Below are 22500 nucleotides of genomic sequence, written 5' to 3' on the forward strand. Positions count from 1 at the left end.
GAGCAGCTGCATATTGAACAGTAGAGACACAGAGCAGCTGCATATTGAACAGTAGAGACATAGAGCAGCTGCATATTGAACAGTAGAGACATAGAGCAGCTGCATATTGAACAGTAGAGACATAGAGCAGCTGCATATTGAACAGGAACAGTAGAGACATAGAGCAGCTGCATATTGAACAGTAGAGACATAGAGCAGCTGCATATTGAACAGTAGAGACATAGAGCAGCTGCATATTGAACAGTAGAGACATAGAGCAGCTGCATATTGAACAGGAACAGTAGAGACATAGAGCAGCTGCATATTGAACAGTAGAGACATAGAGCAGCTGCATATTGAACAGTAGAGACAGAGCAGCTGCATATTGAACAGTAGAGACATAGAGCAGCTGCATATTGAACAGGGACAGTAGAGACAGAGCAGCTGCATATTGAACAGTAGAGACAGAGCAGCTGCATATTGAACAGTAGAGACATAGAGCATCTGCATATTGAACAGTAGAGACATAGAGCAGCTGCATATTGAACAGTAGAGACAGAGCAGCTGCATATTGAACAGTAGAGACATAGAGCATCTGCATATTGAACAGTAGAGACACAGAGCAGCTGCATATTGAACAGTAGAGACATAGAGCATCTGCATATTGAACAGGGACAGTAAATTATTCATGGTTTTTCCTTAACGATCTGCTAGACCGCTACACTACACAGCATTAGCTCAATTCAAACTAGAGATATGTAGCTCACAGAACCAGACATCTTAGGCAGTGTGTGTGTATGTGTGTGTGTGTGTGTGTGTGTGTGTGTGTGTGTGTGTGTGTGTGTGTGTGTGTGGTGTGTGTGTGTGTGTGTGTGTGTACGATGTGTTGTGTGTGTGTGCGCTTGTGTTATTAGGCTAACATAGAGAGTTTATAAGGCTTGACTTAAACAAGTCTGACTTACAACCTAGGATTGGACAGATGAGAATTAAATGACCCACAAAAGCCAGTGAGACATTAAAACAGATTAAATAAAGTCAACAACAGGAAGAGTAATGTATCTGGGGTATGTTGCCACGGTTACAACACTTAGATAGGTACAGCTGGGATTAATGATGAGAGAGCTGGTTGGTCGGCCCTATTTGATGTTTGTTTGTTTACTCTGTGTTAAGGCAAGAAGGAGATGGCTGGGGATTCAGCAGTTCAAAACAGCCTTCAGCCTTTACACACACACACACACACACACACACACCTACACACACACGCACACGCACACACACAGACACACACTCTACATGTACACCAGTATTGGAGCCAAACTTTATTTTTTTATCTGTTAATTAACTGATGTCAGTTTGATATCAGATATTAACTATACACTACACTGTCTTTGATGACTGTCTGTCTGTGTTAGTCTGTCGCTGCTCAGTCAGACTTCCATCTAGTTAAAGACAGGAGCGTCTCCAGGTCTTTGATGACTGTCTGTGTTAGTCTGTCTGTGTTAGTCAGTAGCTGCTCAGTCAGACTTCCATCTAGTTAAAGACAGGAGCATCTCCAGGTCTTTGATGACTGTCTGTCTGTGTTAGTCTGTTGCTGCTCAGACAGGAGCGTCTCCAGGTCATTGGGAAGCGGCCTGGCAGGTATAGAACAGCTGAATGGGAGGGTTTTGGTAGTTGGATGTTCAATGTTTAGCTGCATGTGCAGCAGAGGTTGTTTGGTGACCTGAAAACGTGTGATGAGTAACCTTGTCCCAGAACTAATGCCTAAACTGAACTGACCCCAAATCTGCCCTGGAAAAGCACAAATTAAATCCTGCAGTGTGTCTGTGTGTGCGTTTGGGTTTAATACCGGTGATACCGGCACTTCCTGACCAAGCTCCTTCCCGGTGATACCGGCACTCCCCGACCAAGCTCCTCCCCGGTGATACCGGCACTTCCCCGACCAAGCTCCTTCCCGGTGATACCGGCACTTCCCAGACCAAGCTCCTTCCCGGTGATACCGGCACTTCCCAGACCAAGCTCCTTCCCGGTGATACCGGCACTTCCCGACCAAGCTCCTTCCCGTTTTCCCAATAAAAATAATGACGGGTCACATCGACCAATAATATAAAGAAATATATGAAATTACTAATGCAAAAAATACTAAATATGTATGTGTGAATAGCTGCATAGCCACCCAAACCTGAAACCATGGATATATGTCAGTATCCACCCAAACCATGGATATATGTCAGTATCCACCCAAACCATGGATATATGTCAGTATCCACACAAACCTGAAACCATGGATAGATGTCAGTATCCACCCAAACCATGGATATATGTCAGTATCCACCCAAACCTGAAACCATGGATATATCAGTATCCACCCAAACCATGGATATATGTCAGTATCCACAAACCCAAACCATGGGATATCCACCCAAACCATGGATATATGTCAGTATCCACCCAAACCATGGATATATGTCAGTATCCACCCAAACCATGGATATATGTCAGTATCCACCCAAACCATGGATATATGTCAGTATCCACCCAAACCTGAAACCATGGATATATGTCAGTATCCACCCAAACCATGGATAGATGTCAGTATCCACCCAAACCATGGATATATGTCAGTATCCACCCAAACCTGAAACCATGGATATATGTCAGTATCCACCCAAACCATGGATATATGTCAGTATCCACCCAAACCATGGATATATGTCAGTATCCACCCAAACCATGGATATATGTCAGTATCCACCCAAACCATGGATATATGTCAGTATCCACCCAAACCATGGATATATGTCAGTATCCACCCAAACCATGGATATATGGTCAGTATACACCCAAACCATGGATATATAGTCAGTATCCACCCAAACCATGGATATATGTCAGTATCCACCCAAACCAAATCAAATCAAATTTTATTTGTCACATACACATGGTTAGCAGATGTTAATGCGAGTGTACCGAAATGCTTGTGCTTCTAGTTCCGACAATGCAGTAATAACCAACAAGTAATTTAACTAACAATTCCAAAAAAACTACTGTCTTATACACAGTGTAAGGGGATAAAGAATATGTACATAAGGATATATGAATGAGTGATGGTACAGAGCAGCATAGGCAAGATACAGTAGATGATATCGAGTACAGTATATACATATGAGATGAGTATGTAAACCAAGTGGCATAGTTAAAGTGGCTAGTGATACATGTATTACATAAGGATGCAGTCGATGATATAGAGTACAGTATCTACGTATGCATATGAGATGAATAATGTAGGGTAAGTAACATTATATAAGGTAGCATTGTTTAAAGTGGCTAGTGATATATTTACATCATTTCCCATCAATTCCCATTATTAAAGTGGCTGGAGTAGAGTCAGTGTCATTGACAGTGTGTTGGCAGTAGCCACTCAATGTTAGTGGTGGCTGTTTAACAGTCTGATGGCCTTGAGATAGAAGCTGTTTTTCAGTCTCTCGGTCCCAGCTTTGATGCACCTGTACTGACCTCGCCTTCTGGATGACAGCGGGGTGAACAGGCAGTGGCTCGGGTGGTTGATGTCCTTGATGATCTTTATGGCCTTCCTGTAGCATCGGGTGGTGTAGGTGTCCTGGAGGGCAGGTAGTTTGCCCCCGGTGATGCGTTGTGCAGACCTCACAAAAGAGACCCTCTGGAGAGCCTTACGGTTGAGGGCGGTGCAGTTGCCATACCAGGCGGTGATACAGCCCGCCAGGATGCTCTCGATTGTGCATCTGTAGAAGTTTGTGAGTGCTTTTGGTGACAAGCCGAATTTCTTCAGCCTCCTGAGGTTGAAGAGGCGCTGCTGCGCCTTCCTCACGATGCTGTCTGTGTGAGTGGACCAATTCAGTTTGTCTGTGATGTGTATGCCGAGGAACTTAAAACTTGCTACCCTCTCCACTACTGTTCCATCGATGTGGATGGGGGGGTGTTCCCTCTGCTGTTTCCTGAAGTCCACAATCATCTCCTTAGTTTTGTTGACGTTGAGTGTGAGGTTATTTTCCTGACACCACACACCGAGGGCCTTCACCTCCTCCCTGTAGGCCGTCTCGTCGTTGTTGGTAATCAAGCCTACCACTGTTGTGTCGTCCGCAAACTTGATGATTGAGTTGGAGGCGTGCATGGCCACGCAGTCGTGGGTGAACAGGGAGTACAGGAGAGGGCTCAGAACGCACCCTTGTGGGGCCCCAGTGTTGAGGATCAGCGGGGAGGAGATGTTGTTGCCTACCCTCACCACCTGGGGGCGGCCCGTCAGGTAGTCCAGAACCCAGTTGCACAGGGCGGGGTCGAGACCCAGGGTCTTGAGCTTGATGGCGAGCTTGGAGGGTACTATGGTGTTGAATGCCGAGCTGTAGTCGATGAACAGCATTCTCACATAGGTATTCCTCTTGTCCAGATGGGTTAGGGCAGTGTGCAGTGTGGTTGAGATTGCATCGTCTGTGGACCTATTTGGGCGGTAAGCAAATTGGAGTGGGTCTAGGGTGTCAGGTAGGGTGGAGGTGATATGGTCCTTGACTAGTCTCTCAAAGCACTTCATGATGACGGATGTGAGTGCTACGGGGCGGTAGTCGTTTAGCTCAGTTACCTTAGCTTTCTTGGGAACCATGGATATATAGTCAGTATCCACCCAAACCTGAAACCATGGATATATGTCAGTATCTACCCAAACCATGGATATATGTCAGTATCCACCCAAACCTGAAACCATGGATATATGTCAGTATCTACCCAAACCATGGATATATAGTCAGTATCCACCCAAACCTGAAACCATGGATATATGTCAGTATCTACCCAAACCATGGATATATAGTCAGTATCCACCCAAACCTGAAACCATGGATATATGTCAGTATCTACCCAAACCATGGATATATAGTCAGTATCCACCCAAACCTGAAACCATGGATATATGTCAGTATTCACCCAAACCTGAAACCATGGATATATGTCAGTATCCACCCAAACCTGAAACCATGGATATATGTCAGTATCCAAACCCAAACCATGGATATATGTCAGTATCCAAACCCCAAACCATGGATATATGTCAGTATCCACAAACCAAACCATGGATATATGTCAGTATCCACCCAAACCATGGATATATGTCAGTATCCACCCAAACCATGGATATATGTCAGTATCCACCCAAACCTGAAACCATGGATAGATGTCAGTATCCACCCAAACCATGGATATATGTCAGTATCCACCCAAAAACCATGGATATATAGTCAGTATCCACCCAAACCATGGATATATGTCAGTATCCACCCAAACCATGGATATATGTCAGTATCCACCCAAACCTGAAACCTTGGATATATGTCAGTATCCACCCAAACCTGAAACCATGGATATATGTCAGTATCCACCCAAACCTGAAACCATGGATATATGTCAGTATCCACCCAAACCTGAAACCATGGATATATGTCAGTATCCACCCAAACCTGAAACCATGGATATATGTCAGTATCCACCCAAACCTGAAACCATGGATATATGTCAGTATCCACCCAAACCTGAAACCATGGATATATGTCAGTATCCACCCAAACCTGAAACCATGGATATATGTCAGTATCCACCCAAACCTGAAACCATGGATATATGTCAGTATCTACCCAAACCATGGATATATAGTCAGTATCCACCCAAACCTGAAACCATGGATATATGTCAGTATTCACCCAAACCTGAAACCATGGATATATGTCAGTATCCACCCAAACCATGGATATATGTCAGTATCCACCCAAACCATGGATATATGTCAGTATCCACCCAAACCATGGATATATGTCAGTATCCACCCAAACCTGAAACCATGGATATATGTCAGTATCCACCCAAACCATGGATATATGTCAGTATCCACCCAAACCATGGATATATGTCCTCCACCCAAACCATGGATATATGTCAGTATCCACAGACAAACCATGGATAGATGTCAGTATCCACCCAAACCAGGATATATGTCAGGGTATAACAAACCATGGATATATGTCAGTATCCACCCAAACCTGAAACCTTGGATATATGTCAGTATCCACCCAAACCTGAAACCATGGATATATGTCAGTATCCACCCAAACCTGAAACCATGGATATATGGTCAGTATCCACACAAACCTGAAAGTACAAACCAACACATTTAACCATTGCAACGTGACTGGGAATATGGCTGAATACAAACAGTGTCGTTATTCCCTCCGTAAGACGATCCAATAGGCAAAACGTCAGTATAGAGACAAAGTGGAGTCGCGATTCAACAGCTCAGACATGAGACGTATGTAGCAGGGTCTACAGACAATCAGACAGGAGATGTATGTAGCAGGGTCTACAGACAATCAGACAGGAGACGTATGTAGCAGGGTCTACAGACAATCAGACAGTAGACGTATGTAGCAGGGTCTACAGACAATCAGACAGGAGACGTATGTAGCAGGGTCTACAGACAATCAGACAGGAGACGTATGTAGCAGGGTCTACAGACAATCAGACATGAGACGTATGTAGCAGGGTCTACAGACAATCAGACAGGAGACGTATGGAGCAGGGTCTACAGACAATCAGACAGGAGACGTATGTAGCAGGGTCTACAGACAATCAGACAGGAGACGTATGTAGCAGGGTCTACAGACAATCAGACAGGAGATGTATGTGGCAGGGTCTACAGACAATCACGGACTACAAAGGGAAAACCAGTCATGTCCTGGACACCGACGTCTTGCTTCCGGACAAGCTAAACACCTTCTTCACCCGCTACACCGCTTTGAGGTAAAACATTTAAGTGTGTTAACCCTCACAGGGCTGCCGGCCCAGGCAGCATCCCCGGCCGCGTCCTCAGAGCATGTGCAGACCAGCTGGCAGGAGTGTTTACGGACATATTCAATCACTCCCTATCCCAGTCTGCTGTGCCCACATGAATCAAGATGGCCACCATTCTTGGGTAAAGGAACAAAGCAAAGATAATTGAACTAAATGACTATCGCCCCGTAGCACTCACTTCTGTCATCATGAAGTCCTTTGAGAGACCAGTCAAGGATCATATCACCTCCACCCTACCGGCCACCCTAGACCCACTCCAGTTTGCTTACCGCCCCAAAAGATCCACAGACGATGCAATTGCCATCGTACTGCACACTGCCCTATCCCATCTGGACAAGAGGAATACCTATGTAAGAATGCTGTTCATTGACTATAGCTCAGCATTCAACACCATAGTACCCTCCATCACCCTCCTCATCTATCAAGCTCGAGGCCCTGGGTCTGAACCCCGCCCTGTGCAACTGGGTCCTGGACTTCCTCACGGGCCACCCCCAGGCAGTGAAGGTTGGAAACAACACTGGAACCCCACAAGGGTGCGTGCTCAGCCCCCTCCAGTACTCCCTGTTCACCCACGACTACGTGGCCACGCAAGCCTCCAACTCAATCATCAAGTTTGCAGATGACACAACAGTAGTAGGCTTGATAACCAAAAACGATGAGACGGCCTACAGGGTGGAGGTGAGGGTCCTGGGAGAGTGGTGTCAGGAAAATAACCTCTCCCTCAACGTCAACAAAACAAAGGAGCTGATGGTGGACTTCAGGAAACAGCAGAGGGAACACGACCCTATCCACAGACGACGGGACGCAGTGGAGAAGGTGGAAAGCTTCAAGTTCCTTGAAATGGTCCAACCACACACAAACTGAAATGGTCCAACCATGCAAACAGTGTGATGAAGAAGTCCCAACAGCGCCTCTTCTCTTCCTCGGGAGGCTGAAGATATTCGGATTGGCCCCCAAGACCCTCAGAAACCTTTACAGATGCACAATTGAGAGCATCCTGTCGGGCTGCATCACCGCCTGGTACAGCAACAGCACTGCCTGCAACCGCAGGGCTCTTCAGAGGGTGGTACGGTCTGCCCAACGCATCACCGGAGGAAAACTACCTGCGCTCCAGGACACCTACACCACCCGATGTCACAGGAAGGCCAAAAAGATCATTAAGGACAAAAACCACCCGAGCCACTGCCTGTTCACCCCGCTATCATCCAGAAGGTGTGTCTCTACTAACCCATAGATAATATGTCAACTGGAGAGTGTGTCTCTACTAACCCATAGATAATATGTCAACTGGAGAGTGTGTCTCTACTAACTCATCGATAATATGCCAACTGGAGGGTGTGTCTACTAACCCATAGATAATATGTCAACTGGAGGGTGTGTCTCTACTAACCCACAGATAATATGTCAACTGGAGGGTGTCTCTACGAACCCATAGATAATATGTCAACTGGAGGGTGTGTCTACTAACCCATAGATAATATGTAAACTGGAGGGTGTCTCTACTAACCCATAGATAATAGGTCAACTGGAGGGTGTGTCTCTACTAACTCATAGATAATATGTCAACTGGAGGGTGTCTCTACTAACCCATAGATAATATGTCAACTGGAGGGTGTCTCTACTAACCCATAGATAATATGTCAACTGGAGGGTGTCTCTACTAACCCATAGATAATATGTCAACTGGAGGGTGTCTCTACTAACCCATAGATAATATGTCAACTGGAGGGTGTGTCTCTACTAACCCATAGATAATATGTCAACTGGAGGGTGTGTCTCTACTAACCCATAGATAATATGTCAACTGGAGGGTGTCTCTACTAACCCATAGATAATATGTCAACTGGAGGGTGTCTCTACTAACCCATAGATAATTCGTCAACTGGAGTGTGTGTCTCTACTAACCCATAGATAATCAACTGGAGTGTGTGTCTCTCAACCATAGATAATATGTCAACTAGGGTGTCTCTACTAACCCATTGGAGGGTGTGTCTCTACTAACCCATAGATAATTCGTCAACTGGAGGTGTGTCTCTACTAACCCATAGATAATTTGTCAACTGGAGGGTGTGTCTCTACTAACCCATAGATAATATGTCAACTGGAGGGTGTGTCTCTACTAACCCATAGATAATATGTCAACTGGAGGGTGTGTCTCTACTAACCCATAGATAATATGTCAACTGGAGGGTGTGTCTCTACTAACCCATAGATAATATGTCAAAGGGTGTGTCTCTACCATAGATAATATGTCAACTGGAGGGTGTGTCTCTACTAACATAGATAATATGTCAACTGGAGGGTAGTCTCTACTAACCCATAGATAATATGTCAACTGGAGGGTGTGTCTCTACTAACCCATAGATAATATGTCAACGGGAGGGTGTGTCTCTACTAACCCATAGATAATATGTCAACTGGAGGGTGTGTCTACTAACCCATAGATAATATGTCAACTGGTGGGTGTGTCTACTAACCCATAGATAATATGTCAACTGGAGGGGTGTCTCTACTAACCCATAGATAATATGTCAACTGGAGGGTGTAACCCATAGATAATATGTCAACTGGAGGGTGTGTCTACTAACCCATAGATAATATGTCAACTGGAGGGTGTGTCTCTACTAACCCATAGGTCAACTGGGGGTGTCTCTACTAACCCATAGATAATATGTCAACTGGAGGGTGTGTCTACAAACCCATAGATAATATGTCAACTGGAGGGTGTCTCTACTAACCCATAGATAATATGTCAACGGGAGGGTGTGTCTCTACTAACCCATAGATAATATGTCAACTGGAGGGTGTGTCTACAAACCCATAGATAATATGTCAACTGGAGGGTGTCTCTACTAACCCATAGATAATATGTCAACTGGAGGGTGTCTCTACTAACCCATAGATAGTAGGTAAACTGTAGGGCAAAGATGGCGATGCCCTCATTGTCGAAGGAGCCCGCCACAGAGCGGGAGATGTAACCGGGGACAATAGCGATGAAGCACGCCGCCAGAAGCCCTGCCCCCTGGTTCCAGAGCTCGCGGGTCAGCAGGAAGGTGGAGATGGACGTGAGGCCGCTGAAGACGGGCGCCAGGAACACACACACGTCTCTGATGTGCACCGTGATGTGGAGCAGGTTTAGAACATAGTGGATGAGACCAGCTGTTACCATCAGACCTGGGTAAACCTGGAGAGAGAGAGACCAGCTGTTACCATCAGACCTGGGTAAACCTGGAGAGAGAGAGACCAGCTGTTACCATCAGACCTGGGTAAACCTGGAGAGAGAGAGAGAGACCAGCTGTTACCATCAGACCTGGGTAAACCTAAACCTGGAGACCTGGAGAGAGAGAGACCAGCTGTTACCATCAGACCTGGGTAAACCTGGAGAGAGAGAGACCTGCAGTTACCATCAGACCTGGGTAAACCTGGAGAGAGAGAGAGACCAGCTGTTACCATCAGACCTGGGTAAACCTGGAGAGAGAGAGGAGAGAGAGAGAGAGAGAGAGAGAGAGAGAGAGAGAGAGAGAGAGAGAGAGAAGAGAGAGAGAGAGAGAGAGAGACCAGCTGATATCATCAGACCTGAGTAAACCTTGGGGGAGACAGAGAGGACTAAAATAGGATAAATCCAAGACTGAGAGAGAGAAAGAGAGAGAGCAGGATCGAGAGAGAGCAAGATCGAGAGGGAGAGGGAGAGAGCAGGAGACAGAGAGAAAACAACAGAGAGAGAGAGAGAGAGAAACAGAGAGCTATTTTCCTCTCCTAATCCACCACTCACCGTGCCCAGTGGGAACCAGGCCAGAGAAACAGAGAGCTATTTTCCTCTCCTAATCCCATCCACTCACAATGCATAGTGGGTACAAGGCCCACAATCACAATACACTTGAGTTATTCCACTTACCGTGCCCCCCACTATCCTGCCCAGTGGGTACCAGGCCCTGTCATCGAACCAGTTGAGGAAGTCGTAGAAGCCGTTGATGGTCAGATGGTGAGTAGATCTGTAGTTGAACCTGAAACACAGAGAGACAGAGAGACACACTGTTAGTATGGAAGACATGAACACAACCACATCACAATACCACTACAACACTATACCACTACTACACTACTACACTACTACTACACTATACCACTACTACACCACTACTACACTACTACACCACTACAACACTATACCACTACTACACTACACTACTACACTACTACAACACTACTACACTACACTACTACACTACTACACCACTACAACACTATACCACTACTACACTACACTACTACACTACTACAACACTACTACACTACACTACTACACTACTACACCACTACAACACTATACCACTACTACACCACTACTACACTACTACACCACTACTACACTATACCACTACTACACCACTACTACACTATACCACTACAACACTATACCACTACTACACTATACCACTACTACACTACTACACCACTACAACACTATACCACTACTACACTACACTACTACACTACTACAACACTACTACACTACACTACTACACTACTACAACACTATACCACTACTACACCACTACTACACCACTACAACACTATACCACTACTACACTACACTACACTACTACACCACTACAACACTATACCACTACTACACTACAACACAACTACACTACACCACTACAACACAACTACACTACACCACTACAACACTATACCACTACAACACAACTACACTACACCACTACAACACAACTACACTACACCACTACTACACTACACTACTACACTACTACACCACTACAACACTATACCACTACTACACTACACTACTACACTACTACACCACTACTACACTATACCACTACTACACTACACTACTACACCACTACAACACTATACCACTACTACACTACTACACTACACTACTATACCACTACTACACCACTACAACACTATACCACTACTACACTACACTACTACACCACTACAACACTATACCACTACTACACCACTACAACACTACTACACTACTACACTACAACTACACTACACCACTACTACACTACCGCACTACACCACTACAACACAACTACACTACACCACTACACCACTACTACACTACAACACAACTACACTACACTACTACACCACTACAACACAACTACACCACAGCACACTACACCACTACTACAGTAAACCACTACTACACCACTACTACTACTACACTACACCACTACTACAGTAAACCACTACTACACCACTACTACTACTACACTATTACTACTACACTACACCACTACAACACAACTACACTACACTACACCACTACTACACTACACCACTACAACACAACTACACCACACCACACTACACTACACCACTACAACACAACTACAGCACACTACACCACTACTACTACTACTACTACAGTAAACCACTACAACTACTACACTACACCACTACTACTACACTACACCACTACTACTACACTACTACTACTACACTGCACCACTACTACTACTACACTACACCACTACTACTACACCACTACTACAGTACACCACTACTACTACTACTACACTACTACTACACTACACCACTACTACTACACTACACCACTACTACACTACACCACTACTACTACACTACACCACTACTACTACACTACTACTACTACAGTACACCACTACTACTACACTCCACCATTACTACACTACACCACTACTACTACACTACTACACTACACTACTACACTACTACTACTACTACAGTACACCACTACTACTACACTACAACTACACTACACCACTACTACTACAGTACACTACTACTACTACACCACACCACTACACTACTACTACTACAGTACACCACTACTACTACACTACTACTACTACTACCACTACTACACTACCAGACACACTACACCACTACTACTACACTACTACACTACACTACTACACTACTACTACTACTACAGTACACCACTACTACTACACTACAACTACACTACACCACTACTACTACAGTACACTACTACTACTACACCACACCACTACACTACTACTACTACAGTACACCACTACTACTACACTACACCACTACTACACTATACCACTACTACTAAAGTACACCACTACTACTACAACACTACTACTACACTACACCACTACTACACTCCCAAAGGTTTCAGACAGAAGGCTGAACTACACTGACTCAACAGTATGCTTGATGACTCAACAGTACGCTTGATGACTCAACAGTACGCCTGATGACTCAACAGTACGCCTGATGACTCAACAGTACGCCTGATGACTCAACAGTACGCCTGATGACTCAACAGTACGCCTGATGACTCAACAGTACGCCTGATGACTCAACAGTACGCCTGATGACTCAACAGTACGCCTGATGACTCAACAGTACGCCTGATGACTCAACAGTACGCCCGATGACTCAACAGTACGCCTGATGACTCAACAGTACGCCTGATGACTCAACAGTACGCCTGATGACTCAACAGTACGCCCTGATGACTCAACAGTACGCCTGATGACTCAACAGTACGCCCGATGACTCAACAGTACGCCCGATGACTCAACAGTACGCCTGATGACTCAACAGTACGCCTGATGACTCAACAGTACGCCAGTACGCCTGTGATGACTCAACACGCCTGATGACTCAACAGTACGCCTGATGACTCAACAGTACGCCCGATGACTCAACAGTACGCCCGATGACTCAACAGTACGCCTGATGACTCAACAGTACCCTGATGACTCAACAGTACGCCCTGATGACTCAACAGTACGCCTGATGACTCCTGATGACTCAACAGTACGCCCGATGACTCAGTAGTATGCCTGATGACTCAACATACGCCTGATGACTCAGTACAGATGACTCGCCTGATGACTCAACGCCTGATGACTCAACAGTACGCCCTGATGACTCAACAGTACGATGACCTGATGACTCAACAGTACGCCCGATGACTCAATAGTACGCCCGATGACTCAACAGTACGCCTGATGACTCAATAGTACGCCCGATGACTCAACTACGCCTGATGACTCAATAGTACGCCCGATGACTCAACAGTATGCCTGATGACTCAATAGTACGCCCGATGACTCAACCCTGATGAGTGACTCAACAGTACGCCCGATGACTCAACAGTACGCCTGATGACTCAAGTACGCCTGATGACTACGCCCGATGACTCAATAGTACGCCCAATGACTCGACTCAACAGTACGATGACTCAACAGTACGCCCGATGACTCAATAGTATGCCTGATGACTCAATCAACAGTACGCCCGATGACTCAACAGTACGCCTGATGACTCAACAGCCTGATGACTTCATACAGTACGCCGATGACAATAGTACGCCCGATGACTCAATAGTACGCCTGATGACTCAACAGTACGCCCGATGACTCAATAGTACGTCCGATGACTCAACAGTACGCCCGATGACTCAATAGTATGCCTGATGACTCAATAGTATGCCTGATGACTTGGAACGTGTTCAAAATCATAATGAAGTAGTTACAGAACAATCTAACTCAACAAAATACATTTTGTTTTTATACAATTATCTCAAATTGGAAAGCTAAAATACCAACGGTGACAGAAATCCCCACTGAGACGGAAGACAGCACACATTTAACAACTGTGCTCCATAATTGCATGAGAAACGACTGAAACAATCATTGTTTTTTGAAAAAAAGATAAGGTTGAGCATTGTTTTTCACAAGGTAAATGGAAAAACAGATTTAAAATGTCACCCACATTTCAGTACGCTAGCGTCTCAGTCTACGTCAGACAGACAAACAGACAGAGGCTCTTCAGACTCCCATGATGAATGAGAATCAACTGGACTAAACCACACTACGATGGTAGTCTGGACATTAAACAATTCTGTATCTCTGTCGGACCAAATATCCTTGAGCTACAGAGACGCCTCTCTTTTTTAATCTAGCTGCACTTTCAACAAACGCTGCTACATAGCCATATCAGTGTGAGTATGTCCCTCTCTTCATAGCCATAGATTTAGCTGTGTGTGTGTCCCTCTCTCCGTAGCCATAGGTTTAGCTGTGTGTGTGTGTATGTCCCTCTTTCCGTAGCCATAGATTTAGCTGTGTGTGTGTCCCTCTCTCCGTAGCCATAGATTTAGCTGTGTGTATGTCCCTCTCTCCGTAGCCATAGATTTAGCTGTGTGTATGTCCCTCTCTCCATAGCCATAGATTTAGCTGTGTGTGTGTGTCCCTCTCTCCAGTAGGTGTGTGTCCCCCTCTCTCCATAGCCATAGATTAGCTGTAGGTGTGTGTCCCTCTCTCCAGTAGGTGTGTGTCCCTCTCTCCATAGCCATAGATTAGCTGTGTGTGTGTGTCCCTCTCTCCAGTAGGTGTGTGTCCCTCTCTCCAGTAGGTGTGTGTCCCTCTCTCCATAGCCATAGATTAGCTGTGTGTGTGTGTCCCTCTCTCCATAGCCATAGATTAGCTGTGTGTGTGTCCCTCTCTCCAGTAGGTGTGTCATCTAACAGAACACTGCTGACTGAGGGAAAGTCTGGGCACCAAGACAGTTATGATGAGATTGTGTTGTTATGAGGGCTACCAGGGAGAGAAACTGTAACTTCTACTTTTCATATGAATTTGGTTGTAAGGTTAGTGGACAAAATCTAGTCCAATTGGATAGCGGGAAACAGGCCCAGTGGTAACATGGAGTCTTGGGACTGACAGAGAGGAGAGAGAGGATTATGAAGGAGAGGCTGAAAGACAGTCTAATGGTGTCAGACAGTGTTGACCACATCAGACAGATTTGTCCATGTTAGTCATCAGAGGACTTCAGAGGACTAGAACAGAACAGAACAGAGCAGAATATAACAAAATACAACAGAACAGATTGGAAGAGAGTAGAACAGATTGGAACAGAACAGAACAGAGAAGAACAGATTGGAACAGAACAGAACAGATTGGAACAGAACAGATTGGAACAGAGCAGAACAGATTGGAACAGAACAGACTAGAACAGATTGGAACAGAACAGAACAGACCAGAACAGATTGGAACAGAACAGAACAGAACAGAACAGATTGGAACAGAACAGATTGGAACAGACCAGAACAGAACAGAACAGATTGGAACAGAACAGAACAGAACAGAACAGATTGGAACAGAACAGAACAGACTGGAACAGAACAGATTGGAACAGAACAGAACAGACTGGAACAGAACAGATTGGAACAGAACAGAACAGATTGGAACAGATTGGAACAGAACAGATTGGAACAGAACAGATTGGAACAGACCAGAACAGAACAGAACAGATTGGAACAGAACAGATTGGAACAGACCAGAACAGAACAGAACAGATTGGAACAGAACAGAACAGACTGGAACAGAACAGAGTAGAACAGAACAGAACAGATTGGAACAGAACAGACCAGCACAGACTGGAACAGAACAGAACAGAACAGAACAGAACAGAGTAGAACAGAACAGAACAGATTGGAACAGAACAGAACAGAACAGAGTAGAACAGAACAGAACAGATTGGAACAGAACAGAGTAGAACAGAACAGAACAGATTGCAACAGAACAGAACAGATTAGAACAGAACAGACTAGAACAGAACAGAGTAGAACAGAACAGACTGGAACAGAACAGATTGGAACAGAACAGAACAGAGTAGAACAGAACAGACTAGAACAGAACAGAGTAGAACAGAACAGACTGGAACAGAACAGAGTAGAACAGAACAGAACAGATTGGAACAGAACAGAACAGATTAGAACAGAACAGAGTAGAACAGAACAGACTGGAACAGAACAGATTGGAACAGAACAGAACAGAGTAGAACAGAACAGACTAGAACAGAATAGAGTAGAACAGAACAGATTGGAACAGAACAGAACAGAGTAGAACAGAACAGATTGGAACAGAACAGAATAGAGTAGAACAGAACAGACTAGAACAGAACAGATTGGAACAGAACAGACTAGAACAGAACAGATTGGAACAGAACAGAACAGAGTAGAACAGAACAGACTAGAACAGAACAGATTGGAACAGAACAGAACAGATTGGAACAGAACAGAATAGAGTAGAACAGAACAGAGTAGAACAGAACAGATTGGAACAGAACAGAACCGATTGGAACAGAACAGAGTAGAACAGAACAGAACAGCAGTTCCTAGAAGACAACTCTCCTCCTCTGAACATCACAACACCATGAATTATACACCAGAGAACGAGCTTCTGAAGAGCTTCTGACGGAACAGAAAGTCATTACAACTTCCTAACCAATCATGCAACACATTTTACTTCATGTAGGGAAACGATTATGCATATGTTGACATAAAATGTATTTATAAAAATCGCTATTTAACAAGCTGACTAGCTAACATTAGCCAACTAGCTATACATGTAGCTTGTTATATGGGTGTTGGACATTCGTATGTCTTGTGATTCATGTTGTTTAATGTTTTAGGGACTCCAGAGCGAACCAGGGAACCAGTGAACCAGTGAACCAGGCTGTGATCTGGTGAAACCCAGAGGATATAAAGAATCTAGATAAAGCATTTAACGTTACTGCAAACCGAACAAACCATGTTGTAAGCTCACCTTGCTGTTCATTAAAAACATGATTCAAAGGCTGACTTGTCATTGTTCAACGGTAACGTTAGAGATTGAAGATATTTGTCATGCAGCTGAGGTAAGGTAGTTCGCTAACCCTTTTCCTGCTGACTGTGTAGTGGAGGACAATAATAACACAAGGTCTATGGATGTAGAGATATGTAGCCGATCTGGGTTTGGACCCTAAGAGATATGTAGCCGATCTGGGTTTGGACCCTAAGAGATATGTAGCCGATCTGGGTTTGGACCCTAAGAGATATGTAGCCGATCTGGGTTTGGACCCTAAGAGATATGTAGCCGATTGGGTTTGGACCTAAGAGATATGTAGGATCTGGGTTTGGACCCTAAGAGATATGTAGCCGATCTGGGTTTGGACCCTAAGAGATATGTAGCCGATCTGGGTTTGGACCCTAAGAGATATGTAGCCGATCTGGGTTTGGACCCTAAGAGATATGTAGCCGATCTGGGTTTGGACCCTAAGAGATATGTAGCCGATCTGGGTTTGGACCCTAAGAGATATGTAGCCGATCTGGGTTTGGACCCTAAGAGATATGTAGCCGATCTGGGTTTTGGAGCCAATCTGGGTTTAAGAGATATGTAGCCGATCTGGGTTTGGACCCTAAGAGATATGTAGCCGATCTGGGTTTGGACCCTAAGAGATATGTAGCCGATCTGGGTTTGGACCCTAAGAGATATGTAGCCGATCTGGGTTTGGACCCTAAGAGATATGTAGCTGATCTGGGTTTGGACCCTAAGAGATATGTAGCCGATCTGGGTTTGGACCCTAAGAGATATGTAGCCGATCTGGGTTTGGACCCTAAGAGATATGTAGCCGATCTGGGTTTGGACCCTAAAACGTTTGGTATAAATATTAGTTCAGAACAGGTGGTTTATATGCTCTATTTCCTCCACTGGATAATCATCAATCAGCAGAGAAATTACAGGAAATGACTAAAGGAAATGTGACTGTCAAACTGCTATGGAACGAAAGTCCTGCTACATTACTACTCCACATTGAACCACAGAGGATGGCTACATTACTACTGTACATTGAACCACAGCCAGAGGTCAGCTACATTACTACTGTACATTGAACCACAGAGGATGGGTACATTACTACTCCACATTGAACCACAGAGGATGGCTACATTACTACTGTACATTGAACCACAGCCAGAGGACGGCTACATTACTACTGTACATTGAACCACAGAGGATGGGTACATTACTACTCCACATTGAACCACAGAGGACGGCTACATTACTACTGTACATTGAACCACAGCCAGAGGATGGCTACATTACTACTCCACATTGAACCACAGAGGATGGCTACATTACTACTCCACATTGAACCACAGAGGATGGCTACATTACTACTCCACATTGAGCCACAGCCAGAGGATGGCTACATTACTACTCCACATTGAACCACAGAGGATGGCTACATTACTACTCCACATTGAACCACAGCCAGAGGATGGCTACATTACTACTGTACATTGAACCAGCCAGAGGATGGCTACATTACTACTCTACATTGAACCACAGAGGATGGCTACATTACTACTGTACATTGAACCACAGCCAGAGGACGGCTACATTACTACTGTACATTGAACCACAGCCAGAGGATGGCTACATTACTACTGTACATTGAACCAGAGCCAGAGGATGGCTACATTACTACTGTACATTGAACCACAGAGGATGGCTACATTACTACTCCACATTGAACCACAGCCAGAGGACGGCTACATTACTACTGTACATTGAACCAGAGCCAGAGGATGGCTACATTACTACTCCACATTGAACCACAGCCAGAGGATGGCTACATTACTACTGTACATTGAACCACAGAGGATGGCTACATTACTACTCCACATTGAACCACAGCCAGAGGACGGCTACATTACTACTGTACATTGAACCACAGCCAGAGGACGGCTACATTACTACTCCACATTGAACCACAGCCAGATGACGGCTACATTACTACTCCACATTGAACCACAGCCAGAGGTCAGCTACATTACTACTGTACATTGAACCACAGCCAGAGGACGGCTACATTACTACTGTACATTGAACCACAGAGGATGGCTACATTACTACTCTACATTGAACCACAGAGGATGGCTACATTACTACTGTACATTGAACCACAGCCAGAGGACAGCTACATTACTACTCCACATTGAACCACAGAGGACGGCTACATTACTATTCCACATTGAACCACAGTCAGAGGATGGCTACATTACTACTCCACATTGAACCACAGAGGATGGCTACATTACTACTCCACATTGAACCACAGAGGATGGCTACATTACTACTCCACATTGAGCCACAGCCAGAGGGTGGCTACATTACTACTCCACATTGAACCACAGCCAGAGAACGGCTACATTACTACTGTACATTGAACCACAGCCAGAGGATGGCTACATTACTACTGTACATTGAACCACAGAGGATGGCTACATTACTACTCTACATTGAACCACAGAGGATGGCTACATTACTACTGTACATTGAACCACAGTCAGAGGACGGCTACATTACTACTGTACATTGAACCACAGTCAGAGGACGGCTACATTACTACTCCACATTGAACCACAGCCAGAGGACGGCTACATTACTACTGTACATTGAACCAGAGCCAGAGGATGGCTACATTACTACTCCACATTGAACCACAGCCAGAGGATGGCTACATTACTACTGTACATTGAACCACAGAGGATGTCTACATTGCTACTCCACATTGAACCACAGAGGATGTCTACATTACTACTCCACATTGAACCACAGCCAGAGGATGGCTACATTACTACTGTACATTGAACCACAGAGGATGTCTACATTGCTACTCCACATTGAACCACAGAGGATGTCTACATTACTACTCCACATTGAACCACAGTCAGATGACGGCTACATTACTACTGTACATTGAACCACAGTCAGAGGACGGCTACATTACTACTCCACATTGAACCACAGCCAGAGGACGGCTACATTACTACTCCACATTGAACCACAGCCAGAGGATGGCTACATTACTACTGTACATTGAACCACAGAGGATGTCTACATTGCTACTCCACATTGAACCACAGAGGATGTCTACATTACTACTCCACATTGAACCACAGCCAGAGGATGGCTACATTACTACTGTACATTGAACCACAGCCAGAGGATGGCTACATTACTACTGTACATTGAACCACAGTCAGAGGATGGCTACATTACTACTCCACATTGAACCACAGCCAGAGGACAGCTACATTACTACTCCACATTGAACCACAGCCAGGACGGCTACATTACTACTCCACATTGAACCACAGAGGATGGCTACATTACTACTCTACATTGAACCACAGAGGATGGCTACATCACTACTCCACATTGAACCACAGCCAGAGGATGGCTACATTACTACTCCACATTGAACCACAGTCAGAGGATGGCTACATTACTACTGTACATTGAACCACAGCCAGAGGATGGCTACATTACTACTCCACATTGAACCACAGCCAGAGGACAGCTACATATGTTTGTTTTACTCCATGTGTAACTCTGTGTTGAATTGCTTTGCTTTATCTTGGCCAGGTCGCAATTGTAAATGAGAACTTGTTCTCAACTGTCCTTCCTGGTTAAATAAAGGTGAAATAAATCAAATAAATAAAAATACCTCTCAGGAAGGAGACGCGTTCTGTCTCCTTGAGATGAACGTACTTTGGTGCGAAAAGTGCAAATCAATCTCAGAACAACAGCAAAGGACCCTTTGAAGATGCTGGAAACAGGTACAAAAGTATCTATATCCACAGTAAAATGAGTCCTATATCGACATAACCTGAAAGGCCGCTCAGCAAGGAAGAAGCCACTGCTCCAAAACCGCCATAAAATAGCCAGACTACGGTTTGCTACTGCACATGGGGACAAAGAGCGTACTTTTGGGAGAAATTTCCTCTGGTCTGATGAAACAAAAAAATAACTGTTTGGCCATAATGACCATCGTTATGTTTGGAGGAAAAAGGGGGAGGATTGTAAGCCGAAGAACACAGCATCATGTTGTGGGGGTGCTGCAGGAGGGAGTGGTGCACTTCACAAAATAGATGGCATCATGAGGTAGGAACATGATGTGGATATATTGAAGCAACATCTCAAGACATCAGTCAGGAAGTTAAAGCTTGGTCAAAAATGGGTCTTCCAAATGGACAATGACCCCAAGCATACTTCCAAAGTTGTGGCAAAATGGCTTAAGTACAACAAAGTCAAGGTATTGGAGTGGCCATCACAAAGCCCTGACCTCAATCCTATAGAACATTTATGGGCAGAACTGAAAAAGCATGTGCAAGGAGGCCGACAAACCTGACTCAGTTACACCAGCTCTGTCAGGAGGAATGGGCCAAAATGTATCCAATTTATTGTGTGAAGCTTGTGGAAGGCTACCCAAAACGTTTGACCCAAGTTAAAACATGTAAAGGCAATGCTACCAAATACTAATTGAGTGTATGTAAACTTCTGACCCACTGGGAATGTGATGAAAGAAATAAAAGCTGAAAGAAATAATTATCTCTACTATTATTCTGACATTTCACATTCTTAAATTAAAGTGGTGATCCTAACTGCCCTAAGACAGGGATTTTTACACTGAGTGTACATAACATTAATGTTTAAGCCTTGAGTATTTGTGCAATTCAGAGGGTGAATGGGCAAGACAAAATGTACATGTCTCTAATACTGTAAATGTGATCTACATGTCTCTAACACCGTAAATGTGTTCTACATGTCTCTAATACTGTAAATGTGTTCTACATGTCTCTAATACTGTAAATGTGTTCTACATGTCTCTAATACTGTAAATGTGTTCTACATGTCTCTAATACTGTAAATGTGTTCTACATGTCTCTAATACTGTAAATGTGTTCTACATGTCTCTAATACTGTAAATGTGTTCTAAATGTCTCTAATACTGTAAATGTGTTCTACATGTCTCTAATAC

General features: G+C 44.5%; 1 protein-coding gene across 1 annotated transcript in view; it reads right to left on the bottom strand.

Moving 5' to 3' along the window:
- LOC121843941 (dolichyl-diphosphooligosaccharide--protein glycosyltransferase subunit STT3B-like) overlaps positions 1–22500 on the bottom strand; it is a gene marked incomplete at its 3' end in the record, with an annotated part of 45912 nt that overhangs the window by 5123 nt on the left and 18289 nt on the right. The window contains 2 exon segments of the mRNA XM_042313832.1: positions 9740–10027; positions 10739–10847. Coding sequence (XP_042169766.1) covers positions 9740–10027; positions 10739–10847 — 397 coding nt within the window.

The sequence above is a fragment of the Oncorhynchus tshawytscha genome, unplaced genomic scaffold, assembly GCF_018296145.1.
Source record: "Oncorhynchus tshawytscha isolate Ot180627B unplaced genomic scaffold, Otsh_v2.0 Un_contig_7406_pilon_pilon, whole genome shotgun sequence".
NCBI classification, from domain to species: domain Eukaryota; kingdom Metazoa; phylum Chordata; class Actinopteri; order Salmoniformes; family Salmonidae; genus Oncorhynchus; species Oncorhynchus tshawytscha.